Here is a 25,185-nt window from a genome sequence, read left to right on the forward strand (position 1 = left end):
CCCCAAAAAATAAACAGTTTATTTGCGTTGTCGTTGTTGTTACTGTTGTTTTTGTTGTCACGTACATTATCTATAGAATGAGGTTTTCGATTAAACTTTCAATTTAACATTTTAAATATATAGTATGTATTATTTTTATGTTTATGTATATTTATATATATTTATATATATATATATATATATCTCTCTCTCTCATAAAACTTTGATCTCTACATCTCTCTAATATACCTACATAAAATTTATCTTGTAAACTTTGTTAATTCTTTTACGTTTCATGGTGAATTATCTTAAAACGAGAATGAAAATAGATATATATTTCTAAATTCTCATTCTTCCTTCTATCTCTCTCATACATGCATATATTCATACGTATTACAAGTACATACACATACATTTATCCACCCTTTCTTTCTGTTTTTTTTTCCAATTTAATCCGATCAACGAGCATTAACAAACATTTGCATAATTACAATACGTAACTTAAAATATTCTTTAGATTATCCTATATTGTAACAACTTATGAATTTTATTGATTTTTTAACGAAGAAAGATCTGGTTAATAGCAAAATAATTATGAAAATGGTATTGTCTTACAGATAATAATAGAAATTTGTCTTTGTTTTATTGATTAAACAATCAACATTATGCACAATACAGTAGAACCTTCTTTATCTAAACGTTCAACATTGTATATTATTTTTGAATCTAATATGTTAAATATAATGTTTTATTTTTTCTTGATAATTAATCGGAGAAAGAGTTTCAGAGTAAATTATGAAATGATAAAAATCAAATTTTCAAATAATTCGTGAGTGTAGCAGATATTTTATAGATCTTTATTTTTGTTATAACAATATCCAAATATTGCTATTAAACATTTGTTGACATAACAAATATATTGTATATAGAATTTGTTATTTTCTTTATAATAATGAAAAATAAATTTCAAAATAATTATTTTCAAAACTAAGGTGGGATATTAATGGTTCTACTGTGTAAATACATATGTATTTCATTGATGCAATTTAAGTTAGCTTAAAAGAAGTCCAACGTTTCGTAGGAAACCTTTCATCAGCACCCAACCACTGTATAGCTTAACTCGATAAAGCGTTAGAACAATGTAAACACAGTAAAATGATCTTTGGCTATGAATCCTAGCGAAAGGTGTTGCGAAACACTCATGTTAGATTCATAAAGTAGAAACTTTGATAAACGCGCGTACAACACTTATATGATATAATATATTTATATATATATATATATATACTGCATCTTTTTACAATCTATATATTTTTTTCTCTTTAACCTTTTTAATAAATCGTTGAGTTACTCAAGCAAAAGCGAAAATTTATGTTTTAAATGAAAAATATGCTATAAATAAATAACATTCTTTCATCTAATTGGTCCATGCGTACAAACATCGGCGCTTTTTTTGTCTTTTCGATTTCGTTACGTTTTCTTTTTTTATATAATAAAATCGAGTGCCAATTAAGAGATTTTGCCATTACCGAAATTTAACAATTTCGTTTCTAATGTAAGATAATCTACGATCAAATTTATTAGAATTAACAATTGTAATTATAAATGACCGTAATGATAATTAAATATTTCAATGTTTCAGGATATGAAAATACACGAAAAACAAACTAGAAAGAAATAATTACGAATTGCTTATATCATTTAAAAATGGCGAAATCCCTTAATCTAAAATTCGGTAAAATCGTAAAATTGTTACTATTATAATAGTTTGTGCAAAATAGTAAGATAGATTTATGGATCATCGTCGATATGTATGCTGGTCCTTTTTTTCAGTAATTTTCAACGAATACAAACAATATAATAGATATGCATATACGTTATTTGGAAAAATTCGTGCGTTTTAATAGGAATTCTTAATGAATTATTTTGTATTATTTTGATTTAGTTAATTATTACCATGATTATTATAGTTGAATTAACTTTATTTTTACTATCTTTTTTTTTGTACTTATTATTTGAATATTATGATCGAAAAGGGACAAGAAGTATTGATCGGTAAAGAAGAATATATAAGCGATATTTTATATCATTAATTAAATACACAATTATGTTTTATACAGGTTGAATCATACTATACGTTATTAATTTTAAGAATTTTTTTTCTATAGCAATGGTTTCTAAAGATTCTATCTTAATCTTGCATAATTTAAAAAGATGTTTATGCATGTAAAACGTATTCCATAGATAATCTTTTTAATTAGGAATTTTTGTAACCCTTTGCAGACGTCGCAAATTGCCAAAGCAGAATTTTTATTTCATTTTAATTGTTAAATATATATATATGCCACGCACAATCAGCCACAGCGATATGTTTTCACTGTTGTTCATCGGCCAAATTGATGGTTTAGAAAAAACACATACATACGTAGTCCGCAAAGGGTTCAATATACGGTTCATTCCGTGCATTTAACATGCAAGATATTAAAACCTTTTTCAACGATACATTTATATTTAATCTTATGTAAATATACGAACAATTAATAAGAAACAAAATAATACAAGAAAGTATTTTTCGTGTATCGAATAACAGATAATCTTAAAATCGTGAAAATAAATGAATGAACAAATTAACCTATATGAATCGCCAGCGATTATTTGAATAAGAACAACTAAGCTATTCTTCGTTAAAATGTTTAAAATTTGATTTAGTTTATAACTCGAACATTGGCACGCATGGACCAACAAAGATTTTCTATCCTTGTCTTTCATTGTATCATACAATCTTCATCTCGCAGTAACATCTCACACTGGTAATCATTACAGTCGACTCTAAAGACGCCAGGAGACCCTGCTAAGGAACGAATTTAATGTAATATCTCTGCAAAAATTGTTGGACGGGCTCGTTGATTTAACACGAGCACGACTTTCCTTTATACAATAAATTATTATTGTTCCCAAAAAGACTACTACGCGCGTCAGGCTCGAATTCGCACGACATTGGAATAGAATAAATCAAATTTCATTGTATTTTATTACATACTTATTATTGATTTTCGTGAAATTTCAATTTCTTTCCCCATTTATAATTCTCAATCATTCTTAACATATATTTTATTTATTTCGTACGAGCCATAAACGCGCGTTTGTGACATATGTATGTGTATATTCTTTTGCATTATTTTATTTTTATTATTATTATTTTTAATAATAGTAGTAGTAGCATTATAATTATTATTGTTGTTGCTGCTTTTGTTGTTGTTACTTTTAACGTTTCATAAATCTATTCCATATTTTGCGTGTACATTGGATAAATGAATCATTATTATTTTTTTCTTTCTTTTTTTATTTTTTTCTTTCGTTTAATTTATTATTCCTCGTTCGTCGAATTTCATCGGTTTTTCTGTTATTGAAAATTCTCTTTTAAATTTAGCTCCAGAAAATGTTCGTGCGATTGAAATAAAAATGAAAAAAAAGCTGTTTCATTGTTTCGTTTTGCAAGCTTGAAATAAATGAAAAGGTATATACGTGAAATGAGATAAAGGAATAATTGGTGCTTAATAGAACGCGCGCGCATACACGAACACACGAACGCAAAAATAAAAGAATAATAAATAAAATTGGAAATTTATTTCGCGTAAACATTTTCAAGATTGAGCGGCCATTATGAATGTCGGTCGTTTATCGTTACATCGCGCTTGAACGTTCCTCGTGAGCCTTTTTCACGATTGCCAATTTCGAATAAGGATCTGCAGCTGGTAACCCGGTGTATGGTGGTTCTCTGGTACCGTGTAACATCAATGTCCATTCTCTAATCCAACCGTGCTGCGGTACTTGCGAATTTAAACTAACCTGAAATAGAATATTATTGTTATTGCAAAGAAACTGCCGACACGAAATACAGATGTAACGTAATAAGTTTGAAGGCAATACACACGTCCACGTACAATAATGATTTCATTACGTGGAAAAATGATTTTCAACGATATAATTTTCAGTGATATTACCGCATAATTTATCTGACATATTCGCATGCGTCAGACGATAATCTAAAAGGATTTAGAAACTTTTGTATAGCGTAATAAATTATCTTTATCGGCTTATTATTTATACAAAAATATAAAAATGTTAAAAAAAAAAAGTAATATTGTCCCTTGTGTTAATATTTGTTGATATAAAATATAAGGTCGTATAACTTGCGAGACGTCCGGTACAATTTTGTAAAAGCATTTTCTTGTACACTTTACAAGGAAGCCTCTGCAATACCACGAGATCTTAATCAAAAATACTAGACGCTTAACTTTTGACCTTTCGAATAAAGAAACAGAAAATACGTACCTCTAATAACCAAGTTCCTTGGGGATATTCGCCCCAAGTATGAGTCGTCATAAACGGCCATTTCGTAAATCCATCTCTGCGATCGTCGTCGTTAATTCTGCGACTTAATATCATTGACCTATACAAAAGTTCAACGATTCGATAAAAATAATAATCGAAATGATCGCGATGAAACATTAAACGCAAAAGGTAATTCACCGAGGTAAACCAAAATGGTTACAAATGGTTAAACGCGTTCGTTTGTAAAACCGCAAAATGTGGAAACCAAAATACACTTGTAAATGTGATCTAAGACGACATACCTTGTTCCCATCGGTGAAGTTAGAAACAATTCGAGATCTCCTCGACGGGTTGCATTTACGGAAATAACGGCTTGAACGTGTTCTAAGTAGTTAACAGCATATTCCGTACCAGCACAAGCGTCGGTCTTGATTTTCAAGAGAAGGGAACGTTCACTGGTAACTTCCCTGCAAGCATAAACGCGTGGGAAACAAATGTTATCGAACTTGTTCGATCAACTGGAAAAAAAGAAATCGTTAAATACTTTTACTACTTTATTCTCAAAGTTGCTCCAACGTCTTTTTAATTCTCAATGCGATTATTATTTGCTAATAATAATAATATATATTTACTCGGTTTGCTAATCAATTTAAAAAAAGAACGATAGATTAACGTTGCTTCGTAATTCTATTGTATTATTTCTTATCATTTTCTATTTGAAACATCGATGAAATGGTTGGAAAGAGATACTAATTGGAGAAAATCCCTAACACACCAAAATAACACCTAATTACTTCGAAAGCGTTGAACGAGCGAAAGCTAAAATAAACCCAACGTTTTGCAGAGAGGGATAGAGGGATAGCGAGTCCCTTTAGATCGATACTCGACCGTCCGTAAATAATAACATTATTACGCTTTAATTTGATTGCTACGTTGTTCAATAAATCCAAAAGAAAATCTGTTTTCAAAGGACAGAAACGGATAAGAGTAGATATACGAACGCTCATTGTTCGCGTTTATTTTATTTTCATTTTCATAATTTTCAAAGGAAACCTAAGTTAATCCCTTAAATCAATAGAGAAACTCTATCTCGAGAAATTAGAAAATCTTCGTTTGGAAAGCCTAAAAATCAAGAAACGCGTATTTTCTCTTCCCGGATTTACACAAAATCGAAGAGAATATTTTTCTAATAAAATAAAGTAAAAATACTTACTGCGATTCGATGACGGAACCGGCTTCACAGTGATACCTAGGTGGTACAGTTTTCCACTTTTTAGCCAAAGCCACCATAGCTCCTGCATCAAGAACACCATAACCAAAAAGATGATTAAATTCTAGTCCAACACCGTTCATAGTCCAATGAAATCTTCCTTTAGCATCGAACAATGAATTCCTTTTTGAAGTCAATACCGTTAAGTGTTGAATGTCCCTCCAAGTCAACTGTGAACTAATGCCAGCGACTCGTTAAAGTGTTCTCTTGAAAAATATTTTAAGAAAATAGTTGCTTTCCTAATATGCGAGGGAAAATAAACTTTGTCAAACTAACTTTCTCAACGTGACTTTATAATATTGTTTCCTTTCTAAACAAATATAAATTACGCCGCATTATATTATGAGTGAGAACAAAAGTTGGAAACCATTGAAATCCAACGATAAGTAATTTTAATTAAAAATTTCATTTCATACCATATTATTCGATATTTTATGTAGCTATACATGCATACATATATATGAAGAGAATTTTGATCTCCTATATCATAATAATTATCGCTAATTGAATCTATTATTGCTGAGTGCGCTTTCGTTCGTTGGAAAAAGACAAATTTATATTAATTGCGTATTCAATGTGATTGTCGCAACGTAGCTCGTCGATATATTTATGATTTAATACAATTTATACAAGCCCTTCTACGTTTCTATATAAATTTTAATATCTTTTTAAGGGAATGATTAAATCGAGTTACGATTTTAATTAGAATTTAATCTATTTCAAGGTGAAACGAATGCTTCACAGTTAATGGTTTTCTTTTTATTTTTCGAAGGAAAAATATTAAAAAGCTTTGGTAAACTCACTTGGCTTCGAGGGCAAGAGCAAATACCCCAGCAGCTTCCGGCGCCGCAGCTGATGTTCCACTATGAGTCGTCGTACATTCCCCATAAAGATCGGTTGTAGCCTAAAAACAATGGCAGGAATGTTGCTAGTTGGATCATAACGGGGGCTTTATTTTATATCAAAATTTAACTTTGATTGGTTTGACTAGAGTGAGCAACGAGTCAATGAATTGAAACTGGAAAAGGGAGTGACGTTTAGAAAAATAGATTTTTTAAAATCCATAATGCAAAACTCGTGTTTTGAAGCTTTCAATAATGTTTTACTTCCACTTTAACGAATGAATAAAGTCCATGTGGGAGGAAAGATTGAGAGTTGTGGCCAAGTAAAGCTATTAGAAGAATTGATCGATCCTATTAAAATATGTCTTTTGAGTTTTAACCGACAATTCGTTGTCGTGTATCGATGAGTAAAGGAAATTATATTTCATATATACCCTTTGAAAATGAAATTTCAATGTACGATAAGTAAATCGTGAATTGCCACGTGTAGGCGAATTATAGATATAATTTTCATCCTACGTAAATTGTTCTCTGTTTTCTTGATATTTATTTAGATAAAACAATAAAGCAAATATAGATTTTAATCTATTTTTAGTAGAATACCAAAGGTACGATACCAAAGGTACGATTTGCAAACGCGTGCAATGCGCGCAATGCAATCGATGCGAATTAATTGCGTATATTAAAATACTAGAAAATATTTGTACTAACCACACCCGTGTTTGGATCTTTGGCGCCGTTACTGAAGGTGGAAGCTAACGTACTGGAACAACTTTCGTCATAATGAGCGTTTTGACCATCGTTGATAGCACTGTTTATGCTCACAGTCCACATACTCGCTGCGTATCCATCGCAATTGCAGTCGTCCTGTTCGCCACCATCGCCAGAAGCCCAGACATAAATATTCCCTAAACCTTGTCTACCCTGGGAATAAAATGTTCATTTTCGTACTGAGAAAATCAAAACGGAGAAAGAATTGCGTTAAATGTCACGGTTCAAAGAAAAGAACAGAAAGGATGTCATTTCCCACGGAAACTAATTTCCTTCAAAAAAAGTTGTATGCCTTTGTAAGAAATAATCAACGAGCTCTAATCGCAATTTTGTTGTTTCCGTCCGACGTTCTAACGTTGAAAATATTTGCTCGTACTCGTGAGAAATCAATTGGTCCGACCACGTCGTAATTCTAACCACAGAGAGAACTTTATTTATTTTTTTTATGCGTTCTCCTTTCTATATTTCTTTTTTTCTTCCTTTTTTCTCTTTAATTCTTTCTTTCTCATTGATACGACTCAAATGACTCCAGGATGTTCGTTCGCAAAAGAAAAACCCACAATCGTAACTTTTAAAAAGAAATATAAAACTATGTACCTACGTATCTTACTCATAAAATAGAAAAATGATTCGCTTCTTTCTATAGAACGCCGAAAGAACATCGCTTTGATCTTAAAGAGAAAGATAACGAAATGTTTTTCAATAGCATACAAAGGTGTCTTCTTTACATTTTTATGTTTTATTTCAATTATATCATGTTTAAACATCTGAATCTTTTTTAATATTTTCCAGGTCACGAATGTACGTTTCGTATTATATATGTATATGATGCAATGCGTATAATTTAAATATAAAAAAATCGATTACAGAGCGCTTTATTTACATTTTAATATCTTCATTAGGTTGTAATTAAACAGGGAAACGTTTCAACGCGAAATTATAGAATAATTGTTCCTCTAAAAGCTTTGGTCGTCGATATTTTATTAGTATATAATGCTGCAATATTTCTATAGTAGCATACTAATGAATCTTTTAATGCACACGCGAAAAATGAACGTTTACGTGAAATGTTTTAGCATATGACTATTGCAAATTATAAATTTCCCCATCATAAGAAGCCCCGTATAATTAAATCAATTACAGGCTGTCTCATTAAAATTTGAATAATGTAAAACTTAAAGATCAATCGCTCTTTGTCGTTCATTTTGTAAGGGTTCATAGTTTAGTATGCGTTCAACGCGTGTGCGCGTGTGTGAAAGAACGTTCCGTTTACACATCCTCGAACGGTATAAAACCTGTTTAGATAAAAGATAAGAAAATACTTCCATGGTGGTTTTTCTTTGCAACGATAAGAAAATGATAGTAAAAGAAAGACAAACATGTCATAAGTGCTTGAAAAAGATAAAAAAAAAAGAAAAGCAATGCGTCGTACATCGCGTTGAAGATGACGGAGATTATTTCTGCAAAGCCGAGGTTTAAGAAGTTGCTACGATAAAATCTAAGTATTACGCAAAAATCAATGCGACGAAGGAAATGAGAATGGCCATCCAATTTATCTCCAATATCCAGCTTATCCAATTTATCCTATGGCTATTCGATTGAATTCGACGATTTGATCAAACGTACGGCAATCGACCATCCTACTAATTATTATAAATTATTTTGTCGTCATGTAAAATAACATTGAAAAATGATATAAATTAGTATAAAAATCTTTGTTGAGTCGCGCAAGACACCCTATATATTAATGAAATATGAGAATATCGATCGTACCTCGTTAACCCCACGTACGATGGCCCTCATGGTCGCATTTCGCGGTCCATCAACGGTCTTCCCATCATCCGTTGGTCCCCAAGAGGCACTATAAATGTCGATCAAGTCAGGTTCGTGGCCCATACTATTTGCTTCGATTAAATCAGTCATATAAGGCTGATCCAGCATCCGTATTCCGGCGATCATCGAATCGTATGCCACGCCAACACCGCAAACTCCGTTATCTCGAGCTGCTGCAACTTCGCCGGCACATCTGGTACCATGGCTTCGACAAATTCATCCCAAATTAATCAATTAATATAACTATCGTTTACGCACTCAATTAGTTTCTCGAACGAATTATCTCCGACTTGGATAATTCGGTATCAAAGTTCATTCCTTTGTTCATACGTTTTAACAATTTACTATTTTGATAGGGTGAACATTCTTCGAGAAAATGTCATCGGTGTTAAAAAAAAATAAAGAAAAGAATGAAGGATATGACATTTCTCTCGATACATTCGTCAACTCGATCGATAACTGTCAAATCCAATCGCCACGTCGAAAATTTCAACTCGAACGATTCTTTTACGTAAATAGAAAATTGTTTTATCAAGCGAACATTTTGAACGATCAATCGAACAATTGCGTAATATGTTTCTAAATTTTAAACATTCTCGTAATACATTTAATCACTTTTATATTTTCTTAGCAAACGAGCAATTACCTTATTTGGAAGAAAAACAAATTTAATGCGAAACAATTTCCAGCATTCCCATCTTCTCTCCGGTAATAATAATTATACAGAGTCGCGAGCTAATTACGGAAGCTTAATCAATAATTAGCGTTTAATCAACGTTGTTATGATGTTATAACGAGAAGCCGATTTCAATTGATTTTAACTGTGTACACTTGTATTTTAATTTGACACAATAACGATTACAAAATATTATCAAATATTATCAAATATTATCAAATATATAAATATCCGCATATATGCATACATACGTAGATACAAAACTACGCGTTTAATAGAATTACTTTTTTTTTTATTTTTATTTAATATTAAAATTGTTCTCACCTGTTAAACCAATCGTCCGTATATCTCGGATACGGATATGGATCATTACTGCTAAAGTCGTAAGAAGCTTTAGCGTTCTGCAACATTCAAATCTACATTATCTCTGCGGTAAAATAAAAATCGCATAATTTAAAAAAAAAATTAAAGATTTTCTTTTCTTTTCTTTTCTTTTCTTTTCTTTTCTTTTCTTTACTTTACTTTACTTTACATTACTTTTCTTTCTTACTTAATATAACACTATCGTTTGGAAGAATAAACGACGAAGTCTTGAAACGAGTCCATCAATTTGTACGAGCTACGCGTAGCTAAGTTTATCTCTTAGGAGACATTATTCATAGTGGGTAGCGTGAAGCTGCTTAATGAACATTTGTTTAAGTCGAGCTCCTGTTTCTTCTCTATCGATTTATCTGCCTTCTGTATCGCGAATCAAGTGCTAATAAATTGTCTTTAATCAAAAATATATCGGATTTTTGTATGACCGCGGATAATATATATTTGTTATTTTTTTATACAATAATAAATGCCAAGTGTATGTGAAGGGTGATTCTTAAAACTAGGACAACCTATTATTGTTTTGTATTAATAAGTAAAAATAAAAGAAATTAATAGAGGAAAAAACTCATATGACATAATACGCGTCAACTTCCTCTTTTTTTATTTCGTATGAGAATGCACCGTTCCACTTGCCAGATGCAATTGCACTTTATTCCGTAATTTGTCTCGTATTTATCTTCATCGTTGCTTACTTTCTTGTTGGTCGACCAATAGAACATATGTGATATAGTATATATAGGATAACGATTTTCTAAAGATAATAATAACGTTACGTTGAAATATAAAATCCGTCGTAACACGTCGGCGTCTTTTATTCGAAAAGAAAAGGTCACGGTTATGAGAAAATTTGAATTTCATCGTGTCTTCGGTTTTATGCTAATGTTAAACTCCTCGTCGGACATCGAAGGACAACGAGGAGAAGACGAAAAAAGCCTAAGGAGATAGAGCAAAAATATTTCGAGAGAATTAACGAGATGTTTAACGACAGTCGACTTTTTTAAATTCGCTGTTGATGCTTTTTCCTTGACTAAGGATAAAATCTTGAAGAAAGATTAAGCGACGCCTTCGAAATTTTCTTTTCAATATTTTTCCTTTGTACAAAAAATCTCGTTTGATCTCTTTTTATTGCGACTGCATTCGAAATTTTTCATCGATTAAAATTCTACGTGGAAAATACCTTATGTCTTGTATAACGTATGACATGTAATATATATATATATTTCTTCGCATTAAATTGCTGACATTTTTCTTTCTCTTCGAAAATATAAGTAAAATTATGCGAAGTATTATATATTTAGAATTTGAAAAAGTTACAAAATCAAAACTACGATACAAATATTTTATCGAGAAAATAATATCTCCCGTGAAAAAGAAATATATATTATTTTTAAATAAAACAAATTATTAATTATAACTAGAGTGTTCGATAAATAAATATAATGTATATTTAAAATTTTGTAAAGAGATGAAAAATAAAAAATATAATTTTTACAAATCTTTTATTAAAAACGTAAATACAAAAATCACTGTAAAATATCTCCGCATAATATTAATATTTAAACATAGTTTACATTGCTAGACAAAGCAAAAAAAAAAGAAATTAATTTTCTGAAAAAAAGAAAGCTAGAAAAATATTGGCAAAGAATAAAAGCATGCACAACGACTGTGTTTACTTACATAATTATACTTCAGATCCGGATGCATATAGTCAACGCCTAAACAAACAAGCAAACAAACAAACAAATGAAATAAAAAGTATTTGCATAAAATCGAATATAAAAGTTGAAAGCTTCGCGTGGACAAGTTAAATAGAGCGAATTGATGTCCTTTAGAAAGGAAAATAAAAAAATTCTACCGTTGATATGCATGTCAACCCTGGTGGAAATAATGCATATTCGTATAGAACTTATGATCCATTAGATCTACAATAGAAACTCGACGATGACGTGTGTGCAGTTAACTCGATGGTGTTTTAACATAATCGAGTTATCCTCTAGAGATTAACTGAAAGATTTACATCCGTATATTCTATTAATTATGTCTATCGTTACAATGTAACATCCGTTTTATCTATTACATTATAATGAAAGTGTTTATTAATTAATTATAGAATTCCTATTTGTATAGAATTCTTTTATAGATTTATAGATTTTTCATTTATACATTTATTCAAATGTATGATGTTAATCATATACGATTGATATTATTAGTAACTCCCCCTCTCTCTCTCTCTCTCTCTCTCTGTGCAATTTGTAAAGGAGCGGAAATAGTCAACGAATAGACAAACGAACCCTATTTGTACAATTTGATTCTGCGATAAAAAAGACATTGGACAAATAATCCACGTAAATCGAGAGATGGGTGTATATCAATTTAATAAGCAAATAAGCGAATAAAGAAATTTAGAAAATTATCTTTTTATGTTTTTAAAAAGTTTCTATTATTTATACTTTATTATTATAGTTCATCTCAACTGTCTTTGTCGGTGAAACATTTTATCTTCATTTCGTGGCCATTCAAGTTGAGTTTACCGTGAAAATAAATGCATATATATATATTTTACATGAATATAATCGAAATTGATGAACTTTGACATATACTACGTAGATATTTAAAGGTCGTATGTAAGAGACTTGAAAATAATTTCTACACAGAAACCTGCAATGAAACGATCTAGTGACGCTATGATCTAACTACGATCTATGACGCTAACAAGTAATTTGGTGGGAGCTTTACCAAAATCCTATTACTTCAGGGAGTATGCGAGGATAGAGAGAGGGAAAGAGAGGGAGAATGCTTTTATCATGGATTACGTACACTATAGAACTTTTGTATATGGATTAACCGGCATAAATTTCGTTCTACGAGAGGGAAAGTCAATTATCTCGTCGATCTATCCATCGACAACACTTTCTCAAGTATCTCTCGCGAAAATTGAAAGAAACGGGGAATAAAAGAATTTCAATATTCTAACTGTTGAATTATACGTTGATATATATATATATAAATATAAATCGATTATTTCATTTTATCGAGTCAATATATTCGTTTATTATTTTCCCAACTTGTTTCTAAATAAAAGAGAAACTTTAGTATAATTATTTTAGCATTGTTAGGAAATGTCGTATAATTTTGGTTTTTTTAATCTCATAAAAAATTGAATAACATTTGATAAGCATGCTCACCGTCATCCATAATTGCAGTAGTGACATTTTTTCCAGTAACCCCTTGAGCCCAGGCAGCTTCAACGTTGAGATCCAATTTAGGTTTACCGCCATTTTGGCCAGTGTTTTTTAAATACCATTGATATTGAAAATAAGGATCGGTAGGATTTCTACGTGCTGAATCCGCTGAATTTTTAATTTCGTACAAAGATGCGAGATTATCCACGGTGAGCGTGTTGTAACCCCGTTTTACTCTTTTAAACCCAGGTTGCTGCACGGCCGTATGCACCTGCGAGTCATTTTATATTTTTCTTTTTATTTTTGTCGAAGAAATATCATCATACATTTTTATGATACGATGTAACAAAACGAGAATCTGATTGAAGAACGATACGTTCTCATTTTTGTAAAATATTGAAAGCATTGAAATCAGGTCACGTTCTAACGAACATACATTAAAGGTGTTTTTATTATTTATGCTTCAAATGAAACTGGCAGATATATAGAAGGATTATAAAAAGGAAAGATATTTATTATATGAGATGATAAAAAAGCACTGTATAATATTTCGAACATTTTTAAACAAGTATATTCATTAGTACGATTCGATAAAACAATCCAAGTCGAGATGAAATGATTTCGCAATGCGAACATAAAATAACGACTATGAAAAGAGGTAATCCTCGTCATTTATCTATCTCTCAGTAGTACGACTTGAGGATTCTTACTCTTTGTAGAAATAAGAGAGAATGTAAAGAATGATGTGTAAGTGGGGATGAGGGAGAATGCAGTGGATAAGATGTCAGTGGGGATTAGGAAGAACGTAGTGGATGATCTGTAAGTTTGAGAATGAGAGACAAAAACAGGAAGCAAGAAAACATTAAGCGAAATAGATTGCCACTAAGGAATTACCGGATGTTAAAAAAACGTCGGAAAAAGGACACGCGACATGATTGGACAACGACTAAAAAATTCTCTACGAGATGTATCGTACATCGAAATATAGAAGTTCAGTAAGTACTTGACTTCGGGCTTCGGAAGAGAAAAAGAGAGAAAGACTAGAAAATCGTATTTTATCGCACGCATCTCTTCTCTTGCGCGAGAAGGGTTTCACTTGTCATAATCGCTAGGAAGAAAGAAACGGCTTCGCCTCGAGCGCAACAGCTATCGCGGCTTCTATTTATTATTCACGATGCTATGACAGAAAGGTTAGCTGCCGAGGTTACGTAAAGGGTGTCTCAAAATACCTGACAATCAAAATTATAATTATAATTTCAAAATGGTCTTACGCAATACACTTATTAATGCGATAAATTCGAATGAATAGATGTAATCGTAAGATGTATCGTATAAATGCGTAAGATTATTTAAGAACAAATTTTAATCATTGTTACAACATTATAAGTCAAATCCAATTGTTGGCTGTGAAGTTGAATACATTTATTATATATTATACGATATAAAATTAATTTTTGCGAAATACAGTAAATGGTCTAGGATGGAATTTCTAATGACCGACATATTTATGGATCGATAAATTCAACGCGAAATGGGAGACACTTTTATTTCAATGAAAACATGTAGTTCGATACAGTAAATGTTGAAATACAGTCAATTTTGCTCGAAACAAAATAATTGTATTCGATACTTCAATATTAGGGTAGTCGTTATTTGGCCTCCGAAAGAATTTTAATAAGTCCACCCCTCGACTCACCTCAAAGGATATATAAAAAGAAAAATCGTCTCGCAAACTCAGCTCTTTATGCTAATATTTATTAACGAATAAAAATGTTCCTTTTTCTTTCTTTAGATAATATTAAATTGACCAATAAATGCGTGCAGTTTTTGACGTAGTATTTATTTAAAAAATACCGCCCTGAGTAAAATTCGATTGCATTAATCTAATTGTTAATCAGTAATGTCAATTTCCTAAGATTTCGCAGAGATTTTATTCTTTTCAACACCCCATATAAAAGAACTCGAGAAACGTTTATAGTAGGGTACTCTACTTATGTTTTATTGCTCCTTACCTCGATGAAAAACGTATGACGTTGCGCAATCATGTCGACGAAAAGAAAAAATATTATACGATGAAAAACTAGAAGTGGATGACTATGATCTAGAATATCGTTTAATATACGACTCATGACAGTATTCAATTTCTCATTCGAAGGAATTCATTGTAAATCATATATGTAGTAATTTACATGTTCAAAATTACTAATTTTCCTAATATCGTTAACTAATAAAGCTGATGGATTACTCGATTAGATCATTAGAAATGGAAATTTTAACTCTGAAAATGTAAGTTGAGGTTCTCGCGATGTTACTAACTTACGGTAACTCAATTATCGAACTCGAAGCGATTGTTAAACGTTACTTACCAATGGATCTACCTTCAAACGTCGCATATGTGGTACAGATCTTTTACTTCGCGCGTGTGGAAGAGCTTTGTGAACGAAATGATATTCCGTTTGACTTCCTAGGATCTGAAAAAGAAATCCAAAAATATATAATTATTTATAATTGCTAGTCATTTCGTGAAATGCCATCGATGTCTCAAAGGGAGATGTTCGACTTTGGTGTGCAATTTATTTCAAATGACGACGATATTATTCACGCAACCACGAGTTGCTGCCATTCGAGCTTCGAATATCAAATTGGTTCCGAATAATACATACAAATTGAGAACCTTTAATTCGATTATACTCGACAGATAGTATATACATATAAATATTATTTTCACGTAGGTGTATCGAGTATCTATTAAAAAATATTTGACAAACGTTTCCAGATACAAATTTACAATGTTTTATTGTTAAAAAATTGTTAATTTATATTATTGTATTGTACATTTTTAATAGGAAAATCATAATTTTGTTAACTTTTAAATTTAACTTTTTACGTAGCGTTCTTTTTAACGGTAAAATGTTTCTCAAAGCGTACATTCTCCTGTGTAAGAATAAAACTTAAAAGGATGTTGGTACTTGGAGTGTCGTAATGTTGAAACTCCTCCATTTCCCATCATGGTATAACACGAAAGACGGAACACGTTGAAATGAGTTCACGTCGTCGTTTGGTAAAATTTAATTTCCCTCAATGCCATTTTCGTATTCTACTTCGTAGAAGGATCTTTATTATATATGTACATACATAGAGAGATAGATGGGAAACGATTCACGAGATAAAGTATCGTAAAACGAAGATATTTTCGATTTTGAAAGTATCTTCTCGGTTAAATAATAAAAAAGAAAAGAAAAAATAACAAATAGATGTACTTCGTCTTCTATTCAATGCTCGTATAAAGTTAGACTGGTACGTTGTCCTGTATAAAAGTTTTTTTATTGAAAGTTGTTTATATGACTTTCCAAATAAGGAAATTTCACTTATTAGGAATATTATTACCGTTGCATATATAAGTAACGTTCGAAAAGTCATATAAACAACTTTTAATAAAAGTATTTTCACAGAGGACAATGATCCATTTCAACGGTGGATTTCGAAGAGGACGGTACATAGATCTTATACTCCGAGCTTTTAAACAACAATAGACATTTCTATCGATTAATTAACAATTATTTCAGATAGATCGAACACTTTATTATACTTTATTAATATTTAGGATAGTTTAAACGTATATACATTTGTTTTAACGTTCCTGCCCACTGATGTCTTCGAGGGTCAAATTTTCTAATAGAATATCAGTTGAAATCGAAATTATTTAATATTTAAAGTATTTTAATAGGTATCTAATGTTTAAATAATCTGAAATATAAGTAGAATGCATTAGAGTATTCAAATAATTGTTAATTAATCAAAGGAAATATATATTGTAGTTTAAAAACACAGAGTATGAATTTAACGTATCATTGTCTTCGAAATCCACCGTTAGACTAGCACGTTGTCTTCTATGAAACTTTTTTTATTAAGAGTTCTTTTGTATAAGATCTCTCGGTTCAATGTTTTGTTTATATTCGCTTTCGCTCTCCTCTCCTCGGCCGGTGTCTTTTCTTCAACGTTGTTACTTTTTTGTTTGTGTTTTCCTCGTCGCCTAATTTGGAAAGCCATTAACCTTCGTTTACGTTCGGTTTTCGTCGAGTATATTTCGTAACTTTATTCGTATTTTTCCTGTTAGTCTTCTTCGAGCGTCGGAAGGTGAAACAACGATATTAAATAAGTGTCAAATTTATTTCGCGTCGCGTATACGCGTGTATATCTGTGTGTGTGTGTGTGTGCGTTTTCTTCTTATGCAAGTGATGTGCATACGTGCGAGAGTGCGCGTAGTGCTGAAGAGTGATACACACATATATGGATATGGATATACAATATGTCAGGTAATCGAATTCTTTCCAATGATTTATCTTTCTTTTTTCTTTTTTTTTATCAGTTTCACCGCAGGTCCTAACCGACCAACGTAATTTATTTCCTAAGTAAAAGATCGAATAACCGCGTAGACGAGAAAAATACTAATGTAAGAGAAATTCTTCTTATCGGTAATCGATGATTAGAAAATAAGTACATTTCCTTCGTTAGAGTTTTCTCATTTAAAATAAAATAAAATCATTCCGATTTATAATTTAACTTTCAAACTTGCCTTCAAACGAGTTTTATATTAGTCTATAAATTTATTTTAACTTTTATAATATATTTTCCAATCAATATTATAAGTCAATCTGTATAGGCTGCATTACCAAACGTGATCAGCTTTGATTATTTTGTTGTTAGTCGACCGATAGAAAATGTTAATAATATCAATTGTATATGTAATAATTATTTTTATTTGTAAAACTTAATAGCAGAGTTATCTAGCCGTGGACAGAATTGAAATTTGATAAACATTTCCTCTCGCGAGATACGAACTTTTCAAAAGTTTCTTGAAATCATTACTTACTTTTACAAAACTTGAGAAAACACGTTCTGCATCGTAATAGATGTCAAGAAAAAAAGAGAGAGAAATAAAGTTTATATCGTAAGTATTAAATTTCGCAAATTTACTATGATAGTTATGGATAATTTATTCCAAGAGTTAAATGAAAAAAGGGTTGTTGAAATGCATCGAAATCAAATTCTTAGAATTACATCGGCTTCTCTCCCTCTCTCTCTCTCTTTCTCTTTCCATCTATCTTTCTGTATGTAAAAATATGTGCATAAAAGCAAAGCTTTATAGCGATTCTCTCAATCAAAATGAAATAAACAAGTTCTTTATTGGATTAACAAAATAATATGATAAGAGTTATATAAACTATTCGTGTTTTAAAAATTAAATATATATTAGATTAAACTCTTACAAATCGTTATAAATAAAGGTGAATTTGATCGTAATTTAAATACACGCATATCCCTCTTTCGATTTATGTGGATTATTCATTCAATTAAATATTTATCATAAAATTTCTTTTTTATTAATACATTTAAATATATTTATATTCGAATTAAACGAATTCTCTGAAGTTTTTTTTTGATTTAACTTTGAAATAGGAATAACTGAAAATGCTTTCGCTGGACCAACTGATGCGAGTAAATGCATTTACAAATGAAAACATCCTATGAAGCGAGCTCAAGTTCGTTTAATAATGTAAACTGGACGACGATTCTATGAAGATGATACCTACTATTACTTTGGACGTGTCACGTCTTCCGTTTCGTTCACTGTGGGAGAAAGTATCGTTATCTGTCGATGCTAGACAGTTTTTGTGTCGCTTCTCCTCGCACGGAAAACCGATACGGGTCATGGCATACTTTCATGTTCGTTCCTACCTATAGAATATCGTTGTGTTGTAACAACCTAACAACTACGATACTCGAGATCTCCTAGCTCGTTTGCTTTCCCTTATATTTTTTTATATAAAAAAAAAAAAACGTTGCTTTTCGATATAGTTGAAAATATCATCCCAAACGTTTCATCTTTTTTTTTTTTATTATCTTTAGATAATAGCTATCGTTCGAGGGAATCAAATATCGATGCTGGTAATTTATTTCAAAGACACAAAATGTATGAAAAACGACGAGGATAATACCAATAATTCAGTTCAGACCCGTAGTAATTTCGACCCCAATTATCTATTTTGAGAGATGAGGATAGCACCACGTCATTAAAGATTATCCAAACCATAATTTTAAATGTCACGCGAATGAGTACACGCGTACGCAAACGTATAGATAGATATATGATATAATTAGTAGATTATGAGAAGTATATTTCTTAGAGGAATGATCGATGGTAAAAGTCGTAAAGTAAAACAATATTGAATGAATATAATAACACTAAAATTAACGTTGTGGAAAAAAAGAAGGGAGAAAAGAAAAATGAAGAGAAACAATGAGGCGAAAAATCACAATTCTTACCAAAATCTGATGGACATTTAATTTATTATTTCTCATAACGAAAAATGATTGATCAAAAATGATATTAATTATATCGCGTGATCATATCCATCAGAATATCATCTATAATAATCTCTTGTCTTTCAAAGAAAAATTGGATCATTTTTCTTCGTTCTTGTATTAAGTAATGACAACAAATGAAAATAAAAAGGAAAGTAATAATTTTTGGTGTCATAAATCCCAACGATTATCGTAAAATTTTGTGAAAAAATACCATCGACAATATTTATGATCAACATCGTAAAATAGACGGTCCCATCGGTCACGAACGGTGATAAGACGGAAAGTAAAAAAATAAAATCCATCTCAGGTCTCCTTTACGCCATCTCTAATGGGTTTACCTCAGCGTTCATGGTACGACGCTAAAAAGTGGGATTAAGAAGAATCACGAAGAAGAAAACGAAGAAGGTAAATAAGTAGAAAAGGCCTCGCAATTAATTTATCTTTCGATCAGAATCTTTTATGATGACTTATAAATTGATTGAAACAAATCAAGCGATTTTGAAAATTGTGAAAATATTTCTTGAATATTTTCTTGTCGGTACAACGTGTCCGTTCCCTTTACAATTGTTAAACGACAAATCTTACCATCTATCTGCCCTACTACATTACTTATTTAAACAATATAAAAGAGAAAACTATTACCCTACGCAGAAATAATATTTTGTGAAAATAACTTAACTAAAACTTAAATAACAATATTTAACATACCGATGCAAACACATCTGACGTTGCTTCAATCTGCTATCTATCTTTCCCATTCATTTTCATCGCTCCCCTTTCCCCTTGACCTTTACTACTCTTTCTCAGCTCTTGTAGTTCCTTTATCAACTTTTCCCCTTGGCCATTTGTTCCAGAGCCCAACACATCCTTTTCCTGGTCTCTTTTCGCGCACCTATCTAACACGCGTTGCTCGATTCCACTTCGTACCCACACACCCTACACAGTCTTTCCCGTTAATCCATCCAATACCTTACACCCTGTTCCATTTGGTCTCCTTTCTTAAGCCGCTCGGATATTCCGGTTGGCCCTCCGCTATGACCGTCTTATACCAATCGTTATACTTCGACTCAACTATTCCCTCTCACATTTCAATCCGGATCACGACAAAATTCATAATCTATTGTGAAATTTTCTATCCAGCTAAATTTACATAGTAATTCTATTTTTCTTATCCCTTTTTGCAGACATTTTCTTCGATGGAAAAAAACTTGGATGCTCATAAACCATTCCAGAGGATCATTCCGTTGTTGAAATAGTAATACTATCTTTTTCTCTCTTTCTTTTTTTTTCTAGATCAAACGCTTGCATACCAAACTTAATCTCGCACCCCCTATCCCATTAATTCCGTTTGAATACGCCCACACTTGATCGTATATAATCCAATTAAAAAGTGTCTTCGAAGTACGTGACAAGAATCATATACTATGATACACAAATACTTAACAACATCGTCCCTCTCCGTCTCTCTTTCTAAATCATACATTTACCTTCAATGAGACAGTACAACATAGGGTTGATCACCCCTTATCATCTAGATTTATTTTCTCGCTTTACATAAACGAGCAGATTTTATTGAGTGATTTATCTCTATCTTTTTTTTATTTTTTATTCACCGCGAGGCCTGTTTTAATCCGATTGTTATCTTCTCTACTATGGTCGTTAAGCTAAGCATCGTTACGTCAATAGAGATAACTATCGATGAAAAATTGTATTTAATCTCGTCGTAGTTTTATGCAAAAGGAAAAACATCAGGTTAAAATAATTTTATCCAAAAGTAAAGTAACCTGGTTGTGTTAGTATATGTGCGTATGTGGTTATGCGAAAGCTTCTATCGCCTACGTAAATATATAAAGTTGGATGAAAAATAAAAAAGGAGCTTTTCGTAAAAACGTTGCTCCGCTTTTACGTTTTACGTGAAATATTGAGTTACTTGTTCGAACAGATTATTAAATTACAGTATTTTATCATCATGAAAACTGGTTTCCTTTTCCTCTGAAAAACTATCGAAAAATTGTTACCAGCAAATAAAATTTTCTATTCTTTATATGATTGTAAATAATTTTAATCGAATATAATACTTGGAAAGTGTATAATACTTAAACTATAAATAGAGAATCAAATTTGTAATATGTGAAATTATAACAAATAATTTGGATCTAAGGGACTATACTTTGAAAACAACTAGTAGAGAAAAGTAACATACTAAAGGTTGCTTTAATCAGACATTTAATTTCCATGTTTGAACTATTAACAAATTGTAATTTAACTAATTAAACTTTAAATTTGTGTTTGAAAAACAAGCAAAAAAGAAAAAAAAAGTAACATTCTCCAAGCAGAGCGAAACAAGTTCGAAAACTATGTGCGAACATGGGAGTCTATAGTAAAATTATAAAAAGAAGGGAAAGGGGGTGTTAACGAAATACGATCGGTGTAACTTTGTAAAAGCAATTTTCAGTCAGCGATTTAAGTGCATAAATCGAGTGTATATTTTCCGCACAATTTCCCAGGCAACAAATATGCCATAAAACTGCAATACATGCTTTACCTTTATGGGTATAAGAGTTAGCCTATAGTTTCTAGATAAGCAAACAGTCCCAACGTTATTTTAAAAATCAATTACTCTTTTTAAAGATTTTTTAAGCTACTTCTTTTTCAAACTGTATATGTATTTTTATAATTTGAACGTAGTTTTGCGTATGTAAGTGTATATATTATATATTAGAGTGTATATTTTTTAAAATCAATGAACAATAACGAATCGATCTAGTCACTTTATGCAACCTACGTAAAATACTAAAAGCAAAGATCAATGAACCTCTAAAAATACAAGACCCGCATGAATCATTGAACGTCTACTATAATTCAAACGTAAAATTCAAAAGGTAAAAATGTATTTAATATATGTTAAATACATTTTAAAAATAGATATATTGACTTGAGAATTACTTTTTTAAAATTTCTGGATATTTTTAACTTATATTCATCACTTGTTCGATTTTAATTACGAATTGTGTCGCAATTAATCGTTTTGTTTATTACAAAAAAAAAAAAGAATAAAAAGTAGTATCCTTTAATTATTGCTTGATTCGAAATTGATTGCTATCGAAAAGCGTCATTCATGAAGAGATAAAGGAATATAATCTTCAACGTTCTTCGACGTTCAAAGGAGTAATATTAAAATGATTCCGCTTAATAAATCTCTTCTTTTGTTTTCTTTGAAAAATTCTTTGTTCTACCATAAATTAATAACATCATTGCATACATCTTACTATCATCATGGAACGATAATATTTTAAATATTTTTAAAATTGGGCAATTAAATTAAAAAAGAAAGAGGATAAATAATAAATTTCAGAAATGATTTATATATTAATAGACCAAAAATGAAAGATATGTTTTAACAATTTAAAAACATATAAAAGCCATTCGTAAATTCTCATATACATAAGTACGCATACATAAGAACACATATTTCTCGAATAAACATCGTTCCCACGAAAACCATCAACGTTACATGGTTGATTCCTATTCCAAAGTATGCTATTTGTTTTTCATACATTCCTAAGATATACTTCAATATTATGGCATATTTAATCATCGATAGATCGATATTATCCACGTGATAACATCTCTCTTTCGAAATAATGTGCGCAGCTGTAGCGAAACTTAACGAGATCACTTTTCATTCCATTATCAACTTATTGTTACCATCATCGAAGGATCTTTATATGCAAATTCACTTTTAAAAAAAGAACAATTTTTTATTGAACAATTTTTTGAAAAACTTCTTCATTTTAATCAGTTTAAAAAGTAATAGTATTTCTATACTGATATATGTCCGATCATACTACTGATCTGTTACTTTAAGTAGTACAAGCCAAAATTGAAGGAACACAAGTGTACTTTTTACAAATTAGCAAAAAATGTAATAAGAAACATATAATTTTTGTTAATATCTTTGTTCGTCATTTTACACATATTTGATTGTTATTTTCTATTAGTCGATTCGAAGATTTACCAATAGAGAAATCAATAATTCGTTAAATCTGAGAGTAATGTATTCGGTAAATAAAATTCCAATTCCCGTAACTTATCTCAAGGAAGCCATCGCATCAATCATATTGTTGTCATCGAAACCTAAATAAAAGATACCATACGGTCGAGAGAAAGAACTCCGTCATCGTAATTGTTCATTTAAGATGATAAAAAAAGAATGCTTGTGAAAGAGACAGACAGAAAAATTAGTTTATCAAATTTCTTGGATTCGTTCGCATAAAATCTCATGAAGACATTAGAATCCTTATAATAGAAATTGCAAGTATTCTGTACAATTTCTAAATTTATTTTAACATCCAATTAAAAGAAAAAAACAATCAAATTAATGTAAAATTAAGAATTGTATAGCGTGTTTAAAATATCCTATTAATACTTTATAAAATAATCGACAAATCATGATGTAAAACAAGTTCCGATTGGACGATATTTATATTTTCATTACTATCGACCAATCAATTTCGAATAAAACCTTACGTTTTGTGACTTTAAATAAATTTCTTCATACATACATATATATTATAATAAAAAAATAAATAATAATAAAATAGATAGATGCATCGATAAAGGATAGGCATACACGTGGAGTATACGTCACAAAAACATTAACTCACCGGTCCAAGATTGACGAATCCGTTTCTAGCAGCAACTTGATCGGCCAAATATCGTTCAGCCGGTTGTCTCATTTTAACGAGGAAACTATTGGTGAAAATTTCGGCTTGGGTAGCAACGATAGTGCAAAGAAAAGGAATAAACGCGAGAAACATCGTGATAGTAAAATGATAATAAAGACGACAACTTCGCCGTCGTGCCTCTCTCTCTCTTTCTATCTTAAGGTCGCGAACCGCTTTACTCGAAATACTGGAAGATAGTAATACTAGCAATTCGAATGCTCATCTATCTCGAATCACGAAATATGTGTATACTAGAGTCTCGATGATTGGAGGAGATAAAGGGTTGAAAGACGAAGAGAGAACACCCAATGGTGCCTACGATCCTTTACTTCAGGTTAATAGTGGTGACTAGAGATGATGTCGCAACTGATGTGTTGTTACTGGTACCCCAATGCTGCTTTTGTTGGTAGTAGTGCCGATGGTGGATTCGTTGACGTAAGTAAATAACACGTGCTTTCTTCAAGCTCGACGGAGAACGACTACCAGTGGACTGACTACCAGTACAATATGCCTGCCTGCTCGATCCTATTCCTCAAACCGTTCGGTTCATGCGCTTCTCGTCTAAAACCTTATTCTATATCGTACGATCCTTATTTTTCTTTCCGCTCTACGCGCCATTTTTCTATCAATTTATCTCTTCCTCTTTCATCCTCCTCCTCTATCTCTCTCTTCTTCCTCTCTCATTAACACGTTATCACTATTATCTTTTGATTAATATTTGTCCTATAATATTCAGATAAATTCGACAAATGAAAACAAATTCGGATTATTTTTATTGCGACAAAATTAATATTATTTTCATTTGAGAAAAAGATAAAACATT

The 25,185-nt window shown here is 31.1% G+C and overlaps 1 protein-coding gene across 1 annotated transcript; it reads right to left on the reverse strand.

Moving 5' to 3' along the window:
* On the reverse strand, positions 1–25,184 carry LOC122525919 (neuroendocrine convertase 2). The gene is made up of 12 exons (XM_043648957.1): positions 24,303–25,184; positions 15,633–15,737; positions 13,270–13,537; positions 11,762–11,799; positions 10,031–10,107; positions 8,971–9,235; positions 7,138–7,350; positions 6,388–6,488; positions 5,528–5,761; positions 4,617–4,781; positions 4,315–4,432; positions 1–3,828 (listed from the first exon to the last, which is right to left on the reverse strand). The coding sequence occupies exons 1-12, from the start codon at positions 24,453–24,455 to the stop codon at positions 3,664–3,666; spliced, it is 1,902 nt and encodes a 633-aa protein (XP_043504892.1). The 5' UTR covers positions 24,456–25,184; the 3' UTR covers positions 1–3,663.
* Position 25,185: the final 1 nt, after the last annotated feature.

The sequence above is a fragment of the Polistes fuscatus genome, unplaced genomic scaffold (genome assembly GCF_010416935.1).
Source record: "Polistes fuscatus isolate 324 unplaced genomic scaffold, CU_Pfus_HIC Scaffold10, whole genome shotgun sequence".
NCBI lineage: Eukaryota > Metazoa > Arthropoda > Insecta > Hymenoptera > Vespidae > Polistes > Polistes fuscatus.

Coding starts and splice junctions, on each gene's coding strand:
- LOC122525919 (XM_043648957.1), bottom strand. CDS start 24,455: ATGTTTCTCGCGTTTATTCCTTTTCTTTGCACTATCGTTGCTACCCAA. Junction 15,738..24,302: donor GATTCGTCAATCTTGGACCG/GTGAGTTAATGT, acceptor TTTCTTTTTCAG/ATCCTAGGAAGTCAAACGGA. Junction 3,829..4,314: donor AAGGAACTTGGTTATTAGAG/GTACGTATTTTC, acceptor ATTCTATTTCAG/GTTAGTTTAAATTCGCAAGT.